General features: G+C 50.1%; 8 protein-coding genes across 8 annotated transcripts; 4 read left to right on the top strand and 4 right to left on the bottom strand.

Annotated features, from left to right (window-relative positions):
- Window positions 1–466: 466 nt before the first annotated feature.
- Window positions 467–3,883, bottom strand: K444DRAFT_526717 (uncharacterized protein; the record flags this gene model as incomplete). Its single annotated transcript, XM_024874568.1, has 3 exons — window positions 467–3,537; window positions 3,588–3,781; window positions 3,834–3,883. The coding sequence occupies 3 exons, from the start codon at window positions 3,881–3,883 to the stop codon at window positions 467–469; spliced, it is 3,315 nt and encodes a 1,104-aa protein (XP_024738560.1).
- Window positions 3,884–4,379: 496 nt separating this feature from the next.
- Window positions 4,380–5,565, top strand: K444DRAFT_662675 (uncharacterized protein; the record flags this gene model as incomplete). The annotated part of the gene is made up of 2 exons (XM_024886730.1): window positions 4,380–4,414; window positions 4,532–5,565. The coding sequence occupies 2 exons, from the start codon at window positions 4,380–4,382 to the stop codon at window positions 5,079–5,081; spliced, it is 585 nt and encodes a 194-aa protein (XP_024738559.1). The 3' UTR covers window positions 5,082–5,565.
- A 785-nt stretch (window positions 5,566–6,350) lies between these two features.
- K444DRAFT_642626 (LNS2-domain-containing protein) lies at window positions 6,351–8,771 on the top strand (the record flags this gene model as incomplete). Its single annotated transcript, XM_024884761.1, has 2 exons — window positions 6,351–6,828; window positions 6,877–8,771. The coding sequence occupies 2 exons, from the start codon at window positions 6,351–6,353 to the stop codon at window positions 8,769–8,771; spliced, it is 2,373 nt and encodes a 790-aa protein (XP_024738558.1).
- Window positions 8,772–9,446: 675 nt separating this feature from the next.
- On the top strand, window positions 9,447–10,949 carry K444DRAFT_526636 (MFS general substrate transporter; the record flags this gene model as incomplete). Its single annotated transcript, XM_024874560.1, has 1 exon — window positions 9,447–10,949. One exon carries the CDS (start codon window positions 9,447–9,449, stop codon window positions 10,947–10,949), a length of 1,503 nt encoding a protein of 500 aa, XP_024738557.1.
- Window positions 10,950–11,331: 382 nt separating this feature from the next.
- On the top strand, window positions 11,332–13,657 carry K444DRAFT_559815 (uncharacterized protein). Its single transcript, XM_024876877.1, has 2 exons — window positions 11,332–11,343; window positions 11,392–13,657. The coding sequence occupies exon 2, from the start codon at window positions 11,434–11,436 to the stop codon at window positions 13,168–13,170; it is 1,737 nt and encodes a 578-aa protein (XP_024738556.1). The 5' UTR covers window positions 11,332–11,343; window positions 11,392–11,433; the 3' UTR covers window positions 13,171–13,657.
- K444DRAFT_628668 (uncharacterized protein) lies at window positions 13,572–14,187 on the bottom strand (the record flags this gene model as incomplete). The annotated part of the gene is made up of 2 exons (XM_024882944.1): window positions 13,572–13,798; window positions 13,920–14,187. The coding sequence occupies 2 exons, from the start codon at window positions 14,185–14,187 to the stop codon at window positions 13,572–13,574; spliced, it is 495 nt and encodes a 164-aa protein (XP_024738555.1).
- Window positions 14,188–15,485: 1,298 nt separating this feature from the next.
- On the bottom strand, window positions 15,486–17,070 carry K444DRAFT_611890 (uncharacterized protein). The gene is made up of 2 exons (XM_024880028.1): window positions 16,583–17,070; window positions 15,486–16,511 (listed from the first exon to the last, which is right to left on the bottom strand). Exons 1-2 carry the CDS (start codon window positions 16,875–16,877, stop codon window positions 15,961–15,963), a joined length of 846 nt encoding a protein of 281 aa, XP_024738554.1. The 5' UTR covers window positions 16,878–17,070; the 3' UTR covers window positions 15,486–15,960.
- Window positions 17,071–18,074: 1,004 nt separating this feature from the next.
- On the bottom strand, window positions 18,075–19,912 carry K444DRAFT_662671 (mitochondrial processing peptidase beta subunit mitochondrial precursor). Its single transcript, XM_024886729.1, has 5 exons — window positions 19,714–19,912; window positions 19,543–19,668; window positions 19,411–19,488; window positions 18,666–19,360; window positions 18,075–18,615 (listed from the first exon to the last, which is right to left on the bottom strand). Exons 1-5 carry the CDS (start codon window positions 19,864–19,866, stop codon window positions 18,228–18,230), a joined length of 1,440 nt encoding a protein of 479 aa, XP_024738553.1. The 5' UTR covers window positions 19,867–19,912; the 3' UTR covers window positions 18,075–18,227.
- Between the last annotated feature and the right edge of the window lie 3 nt (window positions 19,913–19,915).

Below are 19,915 nucleotides of genomic sequence, written 5' to 3'. Positions count from 1 at the left end.
CGTGAGGTGTCGTGTGCTGAGCATCTTGGGATGGATGTTGGGGGATGGTCGCCGAGGACCGAATAATGCCAGTGGGGGCAGTGCAACAGTGGGGGCGGTTGCTTGCGGCAGAGGCAGGCTATGACAGGCAGTTGAGAGTGATGGTTACTGGTACTGACGCTGACACTGCAGTCAAGTTACGCTATTAATTGCCGGTTTCACATCAAGTGCTGCTTGGGCAAGTGTGCAGGACTAATCGGCAGGTTATCAATATGCAAGACAATGACGCTCTTCAAACAGTGAAGTGTGTCTCAACCTTAATTGCACCAGCATAAACATCTCCAACAAGCCGACTGGACAGGATCAGACTTCCAGATTATGAGCCGAGCGCATGATTCATCAACAGGGACGGCTTCGGGACGGAGTGCATGCAACGCTGAAGTTTCTTAACGACTGCAAAACTCCAATCAAAACTACTGTATGCACATCATGTCTCGTCCTCTGTGCCTGTGGTCTCCGCCTCACTGCGGTCCACCTCCAAGCTCTCCCTGCCCTTCTTCTTCATCCCGAACCGGCCCCAATTCATACTTTTCCGGCCCTCCTTGGGCGTCCCTGCTTGCTTCCCCCATTCCCCTGACCCTGTGCTGCCAACCATCGGGCTACTAGTAACGCTGTCCGCGCTCCTTCCTAGTCCCGCATCCTCACCGTACTCATCCAAGCTGCCATCCCGTTCAACCGAAGCGTTCCGGTCAGAATTGGCCGCACTACTCCCCCCTTTCTTTCCGCTGAACAAGCCAAAATCTTTGTTCCGGAAAGACGTGCTGAATTTACTCGCGCTACCTTTCCGAAGGAGTTGCTTGAAGGTCGATTCCTTCTCCTTGGTGCTGGCAGCTGACGGGTTGGTCATCTCAGAAGGCGTGTTGCTTGACGTTCTTTCCAAGCTCTCATATGACTCGGCCATGCTGTTCTGGGTGTGGATGGAAGGAGTGTCTCGAGACGGCCTTGGTTCTGCTGGTGATGAGCTGTCGGCATTCTGAATAACTTCGTCCATAGCGGTAGGTGTGTCTACTGCCTTTTCCTTCCCCTTACCCTTGTCTTTGCCAGATTTCGATCCTAGGAAGCTAAAACCTTTGAAAGCTGGCGCGGCGGGATTCAGTTTGGGAGTAACATGGGATGAAGAAGGCCGTGTGCCAATCACACCAACCCCCGGAGGCGGACTTGTTTGATTGTCCGGGAACGACCCATCATCCTTACCAAGAGCTGTCAAGGCAGTTGTAGAGCCATGCTGCAGACTTGGTCTCCTTGACGGATTTCTAGACCAAGTTGGAGCAGGGGTATGTGACCAATTGGTAGCCAGAGGGCTGTTTCTGTTGATGACATTGTCATGTGCGGGCCCCCAGCCGAAGGGTGCACTATCGGTCGAAGGACGCGGAAGGTCTGAGGAAGCGATGGATAGTGGCCTAGGGCTACTAGGATCCCTTTCCGAATAGGCCCCCGTATCGTCTGTACTTGAACTAAACATGTTGAACCCGCGTCGTGATCTGGCACCTAGGTTTCTGGCAGGAGCAGGAGCATTACCGGCCGTTGATGGCTCTCCTGTAGCAGACCCACGAAGGAAGGGCATACCCCAGCCGGGTGAAGAAAAGCTGATTCGACGGGATCTAATAGCCGCAACATCCGGCTCGTCTGTAGAGCGAGGGAACGATTGGCTTTGGCCTTGTTTTAGTGATCCCAGAGCAGGCCCGTCGTCTTGCATTGTCTTTCCTCGTGACCTTGAGAAGTTCAAGAGATTCCCTAGTCTGGATGATGTTGGTTGCTCGGATGCAGGTGGAGGAGATCCTATTGCACCAAAATCTGCCCTAGGTGAATTGAGAGATCTCCTGTCGTTCTCTGACCGGGAGTCGCGACCAGAAACTCCATAAATCGCTAGGTTATGAGCCGAATTTTGAGGACTGGACATAAGACTCGCTGAGCGACTAGAAGAGTCAGGAGATGGTAGATCGTTCTCGTAGCCTGCTCCAAAAAAGGATGGGCCAAAGGATCCTCTTGTCGACCCTGGACGAGGGCTAAGCGGATCGTCTTCAGTGTCAAATATGTTGGATGGGAGTAATGCGTGTGCTGTGGGGCTTAGAGGTGCCCCAGCGGTAAGCTGCCTGACCTCTTCATCGCTCATGCCCACCTGCTCCGAAATTGGTACAAAGCCGTTGTCATTGTTCATATCTATATATGGCCCCGGAGCCCATAAAGGCGAGCCAGTATTGTTAAGGTTGTTGTAAGCACTCGCACTCGGGTATGGCGAGTCCCCAATAGGATGAGCGGCAACAGGAGATGAAATTGTGCTGGTCCGACTCTTGCGATTTCGAGGCCTTCGTGACTTCGCCTTCCCTTGGCCGCCAGTATGATCAAAATCAACACCAGATGAATTCGCATGATACATGATTGGGTTAGCGGCTTGTTGTGCAGTTAGAGCGGCCAGGTTGCTCTGTTGTTGGTGGATCACCGTCTCGATGTGTCGGAGTTGATGGCTGTGGTTGTTGAGCGTAAGGACCCAGTTTCTCTCGGTCGATTCCCACTCGAGATCTTCTTGCTTATCCTTCTCATCCTGCTCCTTCGAGACATCATCGTCTTCAGTTCCTAAGAGTTTTTGACGCTCTTCCTCCAGGTCTTTGATATGCAATCCTTTGATTCTGATGTCTTCTTCAAGTGCGAGTAGAGCAGTCTGGCGCCCCTCGATGGTCTCTTGGAGTTTCTGGACCTCGGTCTCCTTTTCCTCCTGAATTTTGACCTGCTCTTTATCCCATGCTTCTTGTTGCGTTTTCATGTCTTCAATTTCTTTCTTCCATCTGATCATATCCTCATGTACCTTCGTTATTTCAGCTCTCTTGTCTCGTAAAACCTTCTCTTTTTGTGCCCTCCTAGCCTGCGCTTGTCGGCTCGTCTGCTCTGACTGGTGCACCTCCCTCTTGAGCCTCTCGCTTGCTCTCTCCTTCTCTTTCAAAAGGTTCTTCTTCTCGTCCCGCTCCTTGGTCAAATCTTTCATGTGCACTTCAAACTCCTCCTTATCCCTTAACTGCTGAGCCATTATTTCTTCAGTTTCCACACGAATGGTCTCGAACTTCTCAGTCAATTCATGCATCGTCTCCACAGATTGGTTAGAATCCGCTGTGGGAAGAGGGGGTTGATCGGCAGCGGCAATCGATGGAGAATGTTTCCTTCCGCCAGTATTCCGCCTCTGGCTAGTATGGCTAGCACTTGGCTCCCGTACCATTGCCTGAGAACCCTCTGCAAACGGTACAGCTTCGATTCCAACAACTGCGCTTGGTCCTGCGGCAAGGTTGTCATCGTTGTCATTCTTATGGTCCTCCAACAATAGATTCGAAGGTACTCGGCCGTTTGTAAGGATAGGGCGCCCATCTCGGCCATATGTTCTCAGCCGTAGAACCTCACTCTGCGCCTGGAAATTGTTCGACCCAATTGCGATAACTCGGACGTTGTAGAAGTGTCCCGGACGTAGCCCTGTAACAGTGATTGCAGTTTCCGACCGCGTTGACTCACCGACTGTAAAATATCAGTATCCATCCCTATCGCAGACGTGATTTTGCCCTTACCGTTGACTCCATTAACCTGGATTCCGTATCTGATGACAGGCTTGCTTGCTCCAGGCGGGGACCAGTGAAGTGTGATCGCGTCGGATCGAATGCCTGCGAGGGACACCTCAGGAGCATCTGGGACTTCAACACCGAGAATGCTGATGAGCTCGGGAACGGGTTTCCAAAGGGTATGCCATGCTCGCCAGAGGAGCCTTTGTCACAGCGTCAGTATCGGCCCCATCCGCGCACACGACACAGGAGCACACGCACCAACCAAGGGAGCAGCAAGTCGCAACCGACTGTATCAAGAACATATTCTCCTCGGTGACATTGCTCAATAACCAGTCGATCAGCTCCCTATAGAACGTGAAAGCGTTCATGCGGCGTAATTGGCGGATGGCGTGTCCGACTATCTCGAGTCCGACGGAGGCTCGAGACAGGTTGATGTGAGGAGTGGCCACGACAGATCGAAGAAGGCAGAGGCAGAGGAGGACATGGAAGGCTATTCCTCGAGTACCGAGCTTCTTCGAAGATGCTTTGCTCTGCTTTGCGGTTGTGCCGGTTTGCACAACCTGAGGCCCGCACCGCATCCTGGCCAGGCTCAGCCACGCACGTTGTGATTGGAGACAGAGTCGTGAAAACTGGGGATGGATCGGCATCTGCTGCCAATGAAAAAAATGCGGAGGTTGGCTTTTTCATGCCGGCACTGATAAAACGGGCAGGGGCTTCCGTGACTGAGAACACCACTACCTATGAAGACCTCATCAGTGCTTGAAGGTACTGAGGACCGCTCAATATACTCCGGAAGTAATGAAGGTTTTGTTTCCTGTTAATTTTCTTGTTTAGTATGCTCTGCTTGCTCATCAACAAACTCTGGGGCCGCTGTCCTAGCTAGCCCAGAGAGATATCTAGTACAATCAACATTTTCTGCCTACGATTTAATTTTGAGAATTTATTCTTAGCCACAAGTATGAGCAACACAATAATGCCCGACAATCTGAAGCTCATCCCTTGACCGAATTTCACAAGTTTCCCCTCCCACTCAAGCTTCGACGACAGATATGGAATTTAGCCTTCGCAAACGAGGACACTCCTGGTCGACACATCCGAGTCAACGCCTTTCGACATATCCACGAGGGGAAGTCTGTTGCACCATTCTACCGTTACTTGGAGCCCAATGGAATAGAGCGTGAGCCACTGCTTCAAATCTCAGTCGACAGACTTTTTGCTGAATATTCACGGCCTCCACATCTCAGACTTTCTGAGACCTGCCGAGACGCCTTTGCGGCGAGTCATGATCATTACTTGAAGATGGAAAGCGAAGAACCGAGTGCATGGCGGAAGTATTCAGAGTACTGTTGTAAGCTCAGCTTGTGGCCAGCGGATCTGACAACGGCTACGAGTCGTTTGGTTATCGTGTCCCAAACACCAGAATCAACAGCCACTCTGATCGACTTCGAAAGGGATACCCTTTTCCTCGACATTTTTACTCTTGCTCTGCACGGAGAATGAATTGGGGAGCACGGATAGTGTTCGAGTTATTCGACAGATGGAAAAAGGAACATGTTTCCAACAACTTGCGGTTCTTGGCCGTGCCTGTCCTAGCATTTCAGGGGTCTCTGGATGAGGACGATGGGAAGACAAGCAGAGTTCTCTTCACAAGGTTCACGGGTTTGAAGGTCTTGGGATTGAGTTTAGAACCATACTGGTATATTCGCACGCACACTGGTGCTGGATTCTTGCCTTGTGAGGTTGTGAGAGGCCACACGAAGAGTGACACCAAAGCTGGAAACATTCGAAACGCAATATACTGCATGGAGAACGCCAGCAGTATGCTTGGATGAAGGAAAAGTGGACATGCGGTATCCGAAGAATGAAGAGTATAAACTATATAGATTGAGAGTGCACAGACTTTGAGTGAGAATTTGCTTCTTACTTTCGACAGCCGTACTGTGATTCGGGCTTCAAACTTCAGGCCTCAGACTCCTGAGTAGCCTCCTGTACATGCAACACAATCGTTGCTAGAGACGACAATACCAGAGAAACGGTGTACCCGACATGTGCTTCCCGGTGTTTCCGAAAGAGTGATTCCTCTTCACATGCATGGTGGAATTGAGACCCTGGTCCCTGAATCAATTACTTCCCCCTCGGCGTAATAGCATAGTATTGATCTCAAGCCTCTGAAGCAGCATCCTGCAGTCCAGATCCTGGCCATGGATCCATTGTCTTCTTTTGCTCTTGCATTATTGTGCGCGTAGAACAATAGTAGGCGCCGACTGAGAGGAAGAGAAAAGTAATAAGAGCCCGTGATGTGCTGTCCTCCTCGGTGGTCGTGACCTCGGCTTAAAATGAAAAGCGGCCTTTCACCGGGGTTGTTGTGGCTGCATGAATGCGGGTTGTCAGCAGCGAGCTTCCCGACGGAGCTTGTCGTCACGAGCAGTGTTGAGAGACGGCGACAACCACATCCCCAACTCTCTCAACACGAGTCAACCATCCCTCCACCGCTCTCTTCGCCCCAAGTGCATTTCTCTCTTTATTCTACCTTCGTGCATCCATAGACTTTCTCCTTGCGTGCTGACTGCTGCGATTCCAACTCTTTACATTAATCGAAGTTCTTCTCAAACGACATCACATTGACCACACCACAACCACCGTTCATCCAGACCCTGCGCAAAGCCAAAACATATCCCCACTGTCCAGTCTCTACCCGTACACGATCGCAAAGTTTCTCGTTCACAGAATAATTCGAATTGGTGCCCTTCCCAACAGATTCCGACTGCCATGCAGTACGTTCGCAGCATCAGTGGTTCAGTCTCGAAGACATGGAATTCGATCAACCCAGCCACCCTTAGCGGTGCCATTGATGTTATAGTCGTCGAGCAGGAAGATGGGTCGCTGGCATGCTCTCCGTTCCATGTGCGGTTCGGGAAGTTCTCCCTCCTGCGACCATACGAGAAGAAGGTGGAATTCCGGGTCAATGATCAGAAACAAGACTATGCTATGAAGCTCGGGGAGGGCGGCGAGGCTTTCTTTGTCTTCGAGACCAGCGATAATATTCCAGAGGCTATGCAAACATCCCCTCTGGTGTCTCCAGCTTCTAGCCCTCCCTTGCCAGCTGAAGGATCGAATCTGTCGAATCTGTCCGAACCGGATTACCTCGATTTAGACACCGTCAGTGGGAAGTCAAGATCTGGTAGTGTCACCAAACCTGGGGCTGGCGTGCTCTCAACCTCAGCTCCCAGGCGGCCGAGCAATCTGAGTATGTTTAGTGGAGCTCTACCTATGCATCAATTCTAACTTTCGACAGGTACTCTAACTCCACTTTCTGCTTCTCCAGAGTTCACCGTAGGACGACCAGTCTCAGGAGACTGGGCTGGCCTCGCAGCTAGACGCACCAATACCGACGAACTCCTCCCCCCGTCCGCACGAATCAGCGACGGTACTGAACGAGAACGACAAACACGTTCTCTAACACCCACATTTCTACCACAAGATGCCCGATCTGAAGACTTCACAGACAGATCTCATAGCCCTCCACCATTGCCTACGAGAGAGGCTATCGAGCGAGCAGTTGCGCTGTCCAACCGACTTTCTGCCTCGAATATTCCCAGCCAGGTCACAGATACAGGAGATTTAATGCTAGATATGACTGGATACAAGAGTAGCGATGATGATGCATTGAGAGCTGAGGTTATTGCCAGGAAGATACTATCAGAAGAGTTGGAAGGCAATTATGATATTGGAGCTCTCATTGGTGCCGACGAGAATGGAAATCTCTGGATCTACAGTAGCGAGGAAGCAAAAGAGGCAGCCAGTCAGCGAGCAGCTCTGGCAGGAATCCCAGGCCATGCCATCCTGAGCAGCGATGCTGCTTCAGACCCAGGCTACCACAGCGAGTCCGAGAGCGAGTCAAACACCCCTATTATTCCCACCCATCGTCGAACAGAGTCCGATTCAGGACCTCTGGGCCTCGAAACTCCACCGAAGACTCCTCCTGAGACCGCCGGAGATCCGAATCGCAACTATGCCAAGACTCTACGCCTGACGAGTGACCAGCTCAAAGCTCTTGGTCTGAAGCCTGGACCAAATCCTATGAGCTTTACTGTCAATAGAGCGACATGCCAAGCTTACATGTATCTTTGGCGTTACGATGTCCCAACTGTTATCTCTGATATTGATGGGACCATCACGAAGTCGGATGCCCTTGGCCATGTGCTCAACATGATCGGACGCGACTGGACACACATTGGGGTTGCCAAGCTTTACACGGAAATTGTTAACAACGGGTATAACATTATGTACTTAACTTCCCGGTCTGTTGGACAAGCGGACAACACACGAGCGTATCTCAATGGTGTGGTGCAGGAGGGCTATCGCATACCCAGGGGGCCCACAATCTTGAGTCCTGATCGAACACTTGCTGCTCTGAGAAGAGAAATATACATCCGCAAGCCGGAAGTGTTCAAGATGGCTTGTCTACGAGATATCAAGAGTCTATTTGGACCCAGCCGGACGCCGTTCTACGCCGGCTTCGGCAACAGGCTCACAGATGCACTATCGTACCGTTCTGTCAGCATACCCAGCAACCGCATCTTCACAATCAACAGTTATGCTGAAGTGTCCCTGGATCTGCTTAGCCTAAACAAACTGAAATACAGCTACGTCAATATGCGCGAAGTTGTGGACCATTACTTCCCACCTGTTAATACACTCGTCAAGAGCGGTGGTGAAGAGTATACTGATTTCACATATTGGCGAGAGCCAGTTCTCGAGATTGAGGACTTCAGTGACTCGGAAAGCGATGAGAAAGAAGCGGAGGAAGACAACGGCAGTGAAGATGAGGATGAGGATGAGGATGTGAATGATGATCTGGGAGATTCTTACATTAGCCGCGATTCGATTGACGAAGATAATGACTTAGATGAGAGCATTTTGTCTGGATCGATAGATGAGGATGAAAATATGACGAGCTCGATGTTAGAAGCGGAAGAAGAGGAAACTGAAGACGAGGATTCCGGTTTGACGCCTGGGGCTGATGGGGCCGACCAGTTCTACGAGGAGGATGACACGCAAGTCGCCGATCTTGGAGCGCTGAAACCTGCTGCGAGCGAAGAGAGGCAAGCCGATTGGGCTGCTGAGTCCATCACCGGGGTCGAAGGGCTCAGTCTTGAGCGGGAGGAATCAGATGATAAAAAAGTTTGAGCTTGACACGTAACTGATCTGTTCACAGCATTGGAGTCTTGGGAGCGGTATAAGAGGAAACGTTTGAAGGACGGCAAATATACCAGCGTGGTTGGAGTTTGGTTTGTTGTATAGCATTGCATATTCGGCATAGCAAGCAGGCAAAGCATAGCGAGGCGTAAATCAAGGGCATTTCTACGTTTGCGAGTTTTTCCCATGCCGCGCTCAGATACCGCTCCCTTATTGTTCAACTGAAAATTGCCGAACTTCCCAATGACATCGCAAGCGCGATCTTTTTTATGCTTTTTGTGGATGTCACGCAGCGGTGAAAGCGGAGACTTGTGGGTATTGCGGGTAGTGCGGACGAGACCCATTTCACCTAGTAAATTGGATCAAGCCTGACGGATCATCTGTATAGAGGTGGATCCAATACCCACTCCTGTCAAATTTCAAATCATTCATAAGTCTCCTCAAAGATGTCCCATTTTCTGCTTTGATAGTCTGACTTTCTCCATCGGGCTCTTTGTACACACTTTGCCTTTCCGGAAAAGGTTCACGTGGTAGTCGTTTCTCCCCTTTTCCAGCATGGAAACTCCAACTTCTATTCCGAGCGGAATCCAGTCGCCAGAAGAAAGCGATATGGAATCCAAGTTTGAAGAAACAAGACCGCCATCTCTCTACCCTGTGCAGAGTCGCATGGGACATCCACAGTCCCTACCCCGCGAAATCGCCTTCGTAGGCGTCCTCTGCATGGCCCAGCTCATGACACAAGCCGCTCTTGGCCAATCAATTGCTCCTTTACATATAATAGGCGATAGTTTCAACATCACATCTCCAGGCCAACTGTCCTGGATTCCAGCTGCTTATTCTCTAACTGTGGGGACTTTCATCCTGATTGCTGGCCGGCTTGGGGATCTGTATGGACACAAACGCTTCTTCATAGCCGGCTTCCTGTGGTTCGGTTTCTGGAGCTTGATGGCAGGATTCACTGTCTATGTGCAACGAGGCGGCGGTAAAGGAGTCATATTCTTCGATATCTGCCGAGCTCTTCAAGGAATTGGGCCTGCGTTCTTACTCCCGAATGCAATTGCAATCCTCGGGAGAACGTATGCACCAGGCAGGAGACAAGAAATGGTATTCAGTCTCTTCGGCGCCACAGCACCGACCGGATTTACTCTTGGTGCCATTTTCTCTAGCTTATTCGCCCAGCGCGTCTGGTGGCCATGGGCATTTTGGGTCATGGGAATAATTTGTTTCCTCCTCGCCATAGCAGGTTACTTCGCAATCCCGCACACGCCCTCCCCCCATCTCTCCGGGGGAAAGGACGGTATCACGGCCTGGGCGAGAGTTGATGGCTGGGGCTCCATAACCGGCATCACGGCACTAGTCCTCATAAACTTCGCCTGGAACCAGGGGCCGGTCGTTGGCTGGAAAACACCCTACACGTACATCCTCCTCATAGTCGGATTCCTCTTTCTCTCGCTCTTCGGGTTCATCGAGTCCCGCGCCACGTTTCCGCTCATCCCCCGAGATGCATTATCAACAGATACAGCATTCGTACTAGGCTGCGTCGCAGCTGGGTGGTCCAGCTTTGGGATATGGGTCTACTACCTCTGGCAATTCTGCGAAGAGCTCAAGCACGCCTCCCCTTTGCTGACGTCCGCGTACTTCGTGCCCACCACCGTCTCCGGCTTCTTCGCGGCGCTCACTACTGGCATGATACTGCATCGTGTCCCTGCGTCGTTCGTCATGCTGATAGCTATGCTTGCGTTCATGACTGGCACGATTCTCGTCGTTACCGCCCCTGTCAGCCAAATATATTGGGCGCAGATTTTTGTAGCGGTGGTTGTCATGCCCTGGGGAATGGATATGAGTTTCCCGGCTGCGACGATACTGTTGAGTAATAGGATGAGGAGGGAGGAACAAGGTGTAGCAGCTAGTTTGGTGAACACAATTATTAATTACAGTATTTCCATTGGGCTTGGGATGGCGGGGACTATTGAAGGGAGAGTTGGGGGAACGGGGCAGGAGGGTTTGTTGAGGGGGTATAGAGGGGCGCTGTATTTTGGGCTTGGGATTAGTGGGTTGGGGGTCTTGACTGCTTTGGCGTTTGGTACGAGCCATTTTTTGAGGGCGAGGGGAGACGAGACGAGGAGTGCTAATGTTAGATCAAGGGAGAGGTCCTCTCTTGAAGCATAGAGTGGATGTAATTTATGAGTTGGGTTAAACCAGAAATAGACCTTCCAACTCCAATATATTAACCATCATTGCGTGGAATCGACGTCTTCTGGCTTTATGTCAATGTAATCTCACGAATTTGCCAAGGACATTAACAAGTCACCATTTGATTGGCGGAAGTACCCCTAATGTATCGAAGTTCCCTGAGACATTGAAAGACTTGGGGATCGACATATGTATTTTTCAACTTGTACACGATTGGCTTGACTTGATTATCAAGAATGTTTAAGCATTTAGCACGGTCCGTAAGCGAGCCTGGAGAAAGCTTATTCAGCCCCCTATCGCTGTTGCTTACATTAGCGAGCACCTCCCTCTGTCTAGACCTCCACAGCTCTTTTGGCACCTCTCATATAAGGTATATATCCCATCGCCACCCATTAGATTCCTAATCTGACCTCACGAGTTGTCTTATTTTTGCCATCGCTTTCTCCATCTCGCATCCACAATGTCAGAATCAACTTTTGCCGTTGATCCGCGACCACCGCGAAAACGTCAGCGTGCCCGCAAAGCCTGCCTCCCATGCCGCCAACGCAAAAGGAAATGCGACGTCCAATTCCCATGTTCCGCATGTTCGACATACGGTTACCAATGTCAATACCCCGCCGACGATGGCCCTTCAGCCCCGTTCGTCGGCAAGTCACATGCCTCTCACGTGTCCCCGAATTCGACGGCCTCTCCGTTCGGAAGTAGTCCCACGAAAGCAGCAAGAATAGCGAGATTAGAGCGTGATGAGACTCCGGAATCGCCGGAATCAGCTGTCGATCATCAAGGGATTCTGGATCCGGTGAAGACGAGGTATATGGGTCTTCATTCCGTGATGGCATTCCCGAGGAATCTAGGGTTGGAATTCCAATCAGCGAATCCTCCGCGGGTGCACTCTTTCGCATGGAATTGTGGTATCAGGAAAGAAGACGATGGAAGCAACCATACCAACTTAAAGGATTTGATTTCGAGAGAGAATTTCGAGCTTTACCAAAGAGTATACTTTGAAGCCGTGCATCCGATGTTTGGGATACTGGACAAACAAATATTTTCACGAAATGCTGATCAGTTCTGGAGTGAAACCGGTGGCCATTCCGCTTTTGAGGCGATTCTTGCTGGCGTTGTTGCTTTGGGGTCTTTCTTTTCTGCTACTCTGGGACATCCAAGGGAGTTGGAGATTGTACAGCATGCCAAGAATATCCTCGAGGATCCAGTGATAAGTCGACGGGTTTCCATCGATCAAGTATCTGCGTGGATACTCAGGACACTGTATTTGAGGTTAACGACTAGGCCTCACATGGCCTGGCTTGCTAGCAATATTGCCATGCATCTGGCGGAAGCAACAGGTATCCATCACGAGATGGATGCAGTGGTGTTGACGACGGACTCCTCATCACAAATTGTACCAAATCAAAGCGGATGCGAACAGGCCCGTCGATTATTCTGGTGTGCTTGGATGATCAATTCTATGATTTCATATGAATATGGACGGTCCAGCTCATCTCTCAATAACATCACTTGCCGACAACCTACATCAAGCAAGGGCGATTACACGGCACTCTTAATCTCAGTGGCTCAGCTAGTTCCACGAGAATCATTGGATGCAGGCCCTGATCTCCACCATACTCTTCCACAGATCCAACAAATACCCGACGAGCACCCCTTCATCTCAATGTCCAAGGCAGATCTCTGCATGTCTCTTTACCGACACCACCGTCTACTCAAACAGCCCATCGACAAGAAAGAAATATTGCTGATCATCAGCATTGGCAATACCGCCACGGAAGCGGCGTGTAAACTTGCACAGGAGAACAAGTTCTGGTGGAATGTCCTGTGCACCGTCTTCCAATATGCCTGTGTTCTCCTGGCAATCGACACCCTAGACAGTCTTGCCCAAGTTCAAAATGCAATGTGCACGCTCGAGAATATTGCTGCGCAGCTACAAAATCATGTCTCGACTGAAGCTGTGAACACATTGAGGATTCTGTTGAGGGACTCGATGAAGAAGAAACGGCAGGAGGTACAGCTGCTTGAAGCGGCGGATTCGGATCTTGGTGCGAATACGAGCAATGAGTTGGGAGATATGGAAAATGTGGATATCAATTGGGATGCTTTACTAGACCCGTGGTATGTTCCGACCTTGTTGCCACAGCAGTTCCAGATTGGCGCTGAAGATCGTGGGATCTTTCCCTCGATGTGAGACTGGAGTCTGGATACTGCTTGGCAGTCTTTGTATCACAACGTCGACATTAAACACCTTCATTCAAGACTGAAAATACAGAAGGTTTACTTACGGATAGTCAGCAGGATCAATCTCCAAGTTGTGCTTTTTATTTGGCCATCTGTACACTCAATTCACAAGCGCGACTTTCTTTTCCATTGCTGGAGTTGCATGCAAGGCTTACTCGAAGCAATCTCAATTAAGTCCTCAAACAAGCCTCATCCTTTTTAACTGCATTAAGGCCGAGAATAAACCTCCTCTCAAACTTGATCTCGTTATCTCTGAAGTGTCTGCAGTATTCCCGAGCCCTCATTGCATCCTCTTCTTCACAGCCAAAACACGAGAAAGTATCTCGTACTATCAGCCCTTACACACACTTTCTAGCGATTGAAGAGTCTCTCCATGGTTTCTTGGCTTATACCGCTGACTGGGACTTCTGCTGCGCTGATGAAAATGTAGTGCGAACCTTGGGGAAGGCTCTCGAGAACCGAAGATCGTCTGATGATGGACCCAGGCGATGCACCACGGACGTTTGTACGCCGTTTTCTGGGAGCAGGTGCTTGCTCAGGGCCACTGCTCGCGGGTCGTCTCCTGACTTGGGTACAGGCTGAAGAGCGATTAGGATCACTCTGATCTGACCAAGCTAGGCGCGCAAGTGGAGAAGCACGGGAGAATCTCGGAATCAGCATGATCCGATGTGAGATGTATATCTTTCTACATATACGTACTTCGCTGTCTGCGCGGCGTGTCTCGATGCATGCTGTGGCACAACAGCCCAGTGTCATCATGGAGAGGCTCTAAACTAGAGATGTCGGCTACAACAGGCGACCCTTCTGGAGACTCCGGATCGAGATTAATGGGTAGATTTCTTGAACTAGTAACCTGGGGTAAGATTGCATTTACATTTGGAAGGGCATAGAATGCGGTCTGGATGCCTTGCAACTCTCGAGATATAGGTATTTCCAGAGTAGCTTCCGTCACAACATTGTTGCCCATGACAGGATCCGACTGGAAGGTTGCGCATATACCGAGGCTTTGAGGTTCCTGGTAAGTCTAATATTAGCTGAAAGAACAATATTCAGACAGGAATCCTTGCCCTTCCACCCACAGGCAGGCAGCCCCTCTCTGCGGCAATAGTTTGCTCAAGCGCCACCCAACTCCTGCGCTCGTGCCGTCTCTATATTCTTCAACTAGACCTCCTTCGTCCCTTTTGCACGTGCAATTTGAGTTTTGCATCTCGTTTCCGCACCCTTGTGCCAAGGTTTTCAGCTACGCACGATCCAACATAATTTGAAACCACCAAATAGTCAAAAGAGGCAAAAGGAAATCTGTTTGCAAACTTGGCTAAGGAGACTTCCCAGTTGTTGTTTGTACTTCAGAGCAAGAAAAGACTTTACAAGTTACTTGGACACAATACCCCAAACATTAACAATCAACCCATCCCTCTTGAGTACTGCTTCCCACCACTCATTCCTCCCTTCTAGAACCCATTCATCTAGTGCGAGTTTCTCAAGACCCTTGCACGAATCTCTCAATTGCCAAAACCTTTTGATTATGTTTTTATACTCAGCATCTTACAAACCACAGCACCACAGTTCTCAGGATAACCTACCATCTCTTCACTCAAACGTTCTTACTACGTTCTTATTTTAAAGCCCTCAACACTTTCGCCCTGCTCCCTTGATGACTTACTGTAATATCTGACCGATTCCGAAAGTCCTTTCAAAGCCATTTCTTTTAAAAATCGAGAGACGTTTTGAACTGGGATTCGAAAGCAAGCGAATGCGAGTGGACCCTTCACTAAAAGGCAATTGAAGCAAATCGCTACTCTGAATACTTTCTGGAGCCACGGTATGGAAAATATTAATAGAAAAACGTAAATGGGGTTTAAAAGTCTTTAGGGTTGATTCTTAATCAGGATGGGACCATAGAATGGGGGTGCTTGACGCCCTTGCAATCTCCCTCCTCGCGACGTATAATTTGATACACCCTGCTCTGTTATCTTTGAATTTGATCTACCCTTGCTCAATGCCGCACTAATCAAGCCAACGAAAACAGCGCCACCTAGCACACGGCCTTCCAGGCCTCCAGCGCACACTTGACTAAATTATAAGGTAGCCTCGCCAGATTCTAGCATGCCTCCCGCTAAGTTACCGCGCATCCAGCGCACGTTTCACTAAATTATAGGGCTGCCTCACCAGATTCTAGCATACCTTTCGCTAAGTCACCACGCAAAAAGTATATCCCAGATCCCCGGTAAATTCTCACTGAGCCTAACCCCGCGATGAGATAAAGGGGCATAATACGCCAGAACTTAGTAAGGCATGTGCTAAATTTCAGTAGTAAATTATATACGCTATAGAATAGCTATGCGTGCCCCGAAAGTCGCTATAGGGATCTCAAAGAAATCACGATTAATCTATTAGTTAGCTTAATGCAGCGGGTGGAGAGGGTATATCAAATTATACGCCCTCCCTCGCCCCTCAACGTGCCAAGAAAGCTTATTTCGAAGCTTCCGCCACTAATGCACAATGTCTCCGCCAAGACCCTGATGTCTTTCGACGCTCTCTCTCGGCCTTCCTTCGCTTTCCTCTTTGCGTTTCCTTCTCTCGGACTTCTAATCAGTGACGGCCGACGCGAAGCTCCTAAGCCTCAAATCCTCCCTTCCCACAAGAATCGTATTCAATTCGGTCGACGTTTCTAAAGGTGTCCATCTCTTCCTCTATGTTTCTGGCTCCGTTTAGCAAACAACGCCAAACAACGATACGCTCAGTAATTCCCATGACCCGGCAACTCTCCCACAGGCTGGTAATGTCTACCCTCCGGTAACTCGGTCATCGGCGTTTGCGGGTATTCTTGCTGTTGGTATCCTCCTTGCGGCTTCTGCCCCCCTGGCGGGTTATAGTATTCCTGAAACGGCGGAGGTTGAGAACCTGGCCCGGCTGACAACTCCGAGGCCTTCGATTTCGATTGTCGACGACGGAAGAAAAAGTAGCCTAGTCCCGCGAACGCAGCTACGCCTACGATGCCAACACCAACTCCAACCCCGATGGCGACACCGTGGGTTGGTGCTGGGCTGGGGGTAGTGGTCGCGGACGTTCCCGTTGGGGAAGATGAGGATGTCGTGGTAGCTAGCGAGCTGCTGGTTGAACTGCTGACGCTAGCTGTGTAAGTTGCGGAGGGATCTATGGTCGTAACAACCGTTCCTAAGTTCAGGGTGAAGACCGCAGATGGATCTGAACAATTGCAGCCATTGAGGCCGTAGCAGCAGAAATGATTGGGACCAAGGCTCTGACACGTTTGGAGACCGTTTCCGGTACCTTTGTTTATTTCCCGTTAGCTTTTTACAAACTAGATGTCTTCAAGGGGCTAGAAGAAAGGTATAACTCGCTTTTAACACAGTTTGGGACGCAAGCAGGAGCGGAGAACGAGGAATTAGTGCAGCCATCCACGTAGAAGGGCGTGTAGCCCGTTTTTGTCGTCGGACCAGGAGCGCAAAGTCCACTGCTATAACACAGATCCCCGGCGTAGCAACAAGCACTTTGTGCTGCGTTCGGTTGGCATGCGAAACGGTCGAAGTTTTGGGCGCCTGTGACATCGAAGCAGTTATTAAGTAAAGCCTGACCATACTGAATTTGAGAAGAGACGATTGCAAGAACTGCAATGAGGCGAAGATGGAGAGACATCTTATTAGACAATTAAAAGAGTTCAAAACTTTTGTGGAATCAGGCTGAAAATGGACAGCGCTTGGTGCCGAGCCTCGAAGTGGAAGAGCAAGAGGGGAAAACGAAAGAGCGGGAGTGCGGCGAAAGGCACCTAGTATTTAAGATTAGGGACCTAGAGCACTGTCCCCACCTCGTTCTCGAATGTAACTCGACTGTTCCCAAACACGAGGTCTAGTCTAACATCCTCTAACAGGCTATCATCGAGAAAAGGAATTTCGATTACCAGGATGGCGCAGTTTTCGGGTGAACCCAACCCCTCCAATTGGCTCAACCTCCAGTTATCTCATAACTTCTAAACAAGGCAGAGCCTTGAGCATTTGGAGCCAATGGGAGGAACGATCCTTCACGGAAAGAGGGGGTTGTTGCCGAGCTCGCTGTTGCTGCTTGAGGACGAAATAGGGCTTTCCGCCCCCCCGCGGCATGGCTCAGCTTCTCCACTGACCAGTCACGATAGCAGCTCGGGACTCGGAAACTCGTTCCACAATCCAGAAGGAGAAATGCGGCAGTCGATCACAGCAAGGCTTCCACAGATGCGTGATCATCATGATGCAGACTAATGCAATTGAGGATTTGGAAGCCAAGATCCCACGCACGGGTAGCTCCTCATGGGCCTGCGCCTCTGGGCGCATGCTTCCTCTTGATAATTGGGGGCCATGTTGCTGGTTCGCTTATATAAAGGGGCCAATGAACACCCCGCAGGGAGCGAGGAGCAGAAGGATTCTGATCCTTGTCAAACAGTCACTCTCAAGAATTTCAACCGCTAACCTGCAGACGAGGCTCCGGAAACCATTGCAAAGCCCAGTTCGAATTTCTATTGGCTCGCCAATACTTTGAAAACGTGGAGAGGGATTATCTCGATTGGGCTTAGCTCTTGGGTTTAATGCTTTTCCGAGATTGATCAATCCTGAAAAATGTCCGGCTTCGCGGGGAATATTCACGACCGCCTCTCCGCCAGGAACTTCTTGTTCACCGGATGTCTGAGGTCAACTTCGACATTGCTCCTTATTCGAATCCCTTGGCCAAGACGGTAATTTCTTATAAATGCTCAACAGACTCGAGGTGTTTTAAGCCCAAAATTAAAAGGCCAAGCAACAAAACAGAAACCGAAGAAGACAACGCTACAATCAGGTGACGGGACTTCCGTCGGTAATATTGTCAGTATCTTGTACTCCCCAGGTTATAGAACAAACATCAGCGTCATGCAAGGGGATGGAATCATCTTATGGAACCTATGTGTACAAACAACAAGCTGCGCTATCTCGCACTATACACTCTAACAACCCCCAGTATTTCTGCCCGTGTCTACCCCGCTTATGCATTTCTCGACATGTCGTTGCGGATTCTATTGTAATCGAGGAGACCTTCAATACTTCCCACGGCGCTGACAGCCACGTCTTGATCCCACAACTTCCTTTGAGCAAAGCTCATAACGTCCTTCTCCGTGATAGCACCAATGACACGCTCGATCTCTTCTGGGCCCATGCGGCGACCGGTTGTGATGATTTGTCGTCCGATATCTTCTGCCACAGCCGTGGTACCGTCGAGGGAGAGGAGGATTGATGCCTTGAGTTGAGCCTTGGCGCGCTCGACCTCGGCCTCGGTTACGTTGTATGATAACCGGGACCATTCGCGAAGTGTGAAGTGAACAAGATCATCGATACGGGTAAGCTGGTCGGTGACAAGGTAGATACCCCAGAGACTGCAGTTTTAAGTTTATAAACTCTCAAAAGAGGGAGTAGAAACACTTACCCAGTATCACTGTAACTTGTTGAAAAGCTCATGAAGCTGTTGGCCAAGTCATTCTTGTGGACGAAGCCACTAAGCTTGCTGCCCATGTGAGGAGCATTGCCCATTGCCTTATCCCAGTTTCCAACAATTGCTTGTGTAACCAAAGCAGTGAAGTAATCATCGTCCTTCCAGCTAACGCCTTCCACGGCAATGGCAATGTTGGCAGTTGGGATAGTATCGTCACGGATTCTGACCTCAGAGCCGATGAAGTCCGGCTTTCTCTTCTGGGCAGCGGCGTAAGCAGCGGCATCACTGGTGTAAGACTCCGTAGCTAGACCCGAGAAGTGCTTCTCAGCAAGCTCGACGAGTTGAGCGTGAGGAACACCTCCAGCACCAACTAGGACCATACGATCAGCTGTGTAGTTTGTCTTGATGTAGTTGACCAAATCGTCTCGCTGAATGCTTTGGATGTTTTCGGCCGGGCCTAGAATTGTACGGCCCAAAGGTTGTCCTTGGAAAGCTGTTGCATGTAGGTGGTCGAATACGACTTCCTCCAGTTGCTTGTCCACCTCTTCTGATTCTCTCAATATAACGTCTCGCTCTCGCTCGATTGCTTGGGGCTCGAGCTTGGAGTTTTGCAGGATATCGGAAAGGATGTTGACAGTAGCGGGTACATCTGCGTTGAAGGCCTTGGCATAGTATACTGTGTTCTCACGCTGCGGACGATGTTAGCTTCTGTCCCTCTTTCCGGCTGATCCAAACATACGGATGTGTAGGCGTTCAGATGACCGCCCATGTTCTCGATTTCGAGCTCCAATTGCTGTTGTGTTCGGTTGCTGGTACCCTAAAGCCATCATCAATGCCTTCGTCTACCATATTTGAGCCAATTGAGTCATACCTTGAAGGCAAGATGTTCCAGGAAGTGAGCTGTGCCATTGGTCCTGTCCGTTTCCGCTCGAGATCCAGCATCAATCCACACCCCGACAGTCGACGTCTGTGCCCATGGTGAGTGCTCCGTAGCAATCTGATAACGTTAGAAACTTCCATCTCTCCGGATTCCCATGCCTACCGTGAGTCCGTTGGACAGAGTTGTGGATTCCGTCTTCACGCCATTTTTCACGACAGGCGTGGCAAAGCCCCTCTTCAATGGGGCGACGGCATTGAGGGCAGCGCGGTTGCGCAATCCTTGAGTAAGGTTGAGAGCTAACCGCCGGGATGCCATGGGGATGTGAGTGACGGTGATGGAGGGAGTTCTTGGATTGAGGTCGTGG

This window comes from Hyaloscypha bicolor, assembly GCF_002865645.1.
Source record: "Hyaloscypha bicolor E unplaced genomic scaffold K444scaffold_56, whole genome shotgun sequence".
Taxonomy (NCBI): domain Eukaryota; kingdom Fungi; phylum Ascomycota; class Leotiomycetes; order Helotiales; family Hyaloscyphaceae; genus Hyaloscypha; species Hyaloscypha bicolor.
Note: the sequence above shows the minus strand (reverse complement) of the source record. Positions and strands in the feature narration are given on the sequence as shown.

Bases quoted from the DNA above. Each gene is read 5' to 3' on its own strand.
- K444DRAFT_662671 (XM_024886729.1), bottom strand. From the start codon at position 19,866: ATGGCATCCCGGCGGTTAGCTCTCAACCTTACTCAAGGATTGCGCAAC. The intron at 19,489-19,542 runs GTATGACTCAAT...TGATGGCTTTAG, and splicing joins TGGAACATCTTGCCTTCAAG to GGTACCAGCAACCGAACACA. The intron at 19,361-19,410 runs GTATGTTTGGAT...CATCGTCCGCAG, and splicing joins ATCTGAACGCCTACACATCC to CGTGAGAACACAGTATACTA.
- K444DRAFT_611890 (XM_024880028.1), bottom strand. From the start codon at position 16,877: ATGTCTCTCCATCTTCGCCTCATTGCAGTTCTTGCAATCGTCTCTTCT. The intron at 16,512-16,582 runs GCGAGTTATACC...AAATAAACAAAG, and splicing joins CGTCCCAAACTGTGTTAAAA to GTACCGGAAACGGTCTCCAA.
- K444DRAFT_559815 (XM_024876877.1), top strand. From the start codon at position 11,434: ATGTCAGAATCAACTTTTGCCGTTGATCCGCGACCACCGCGAAAACGT.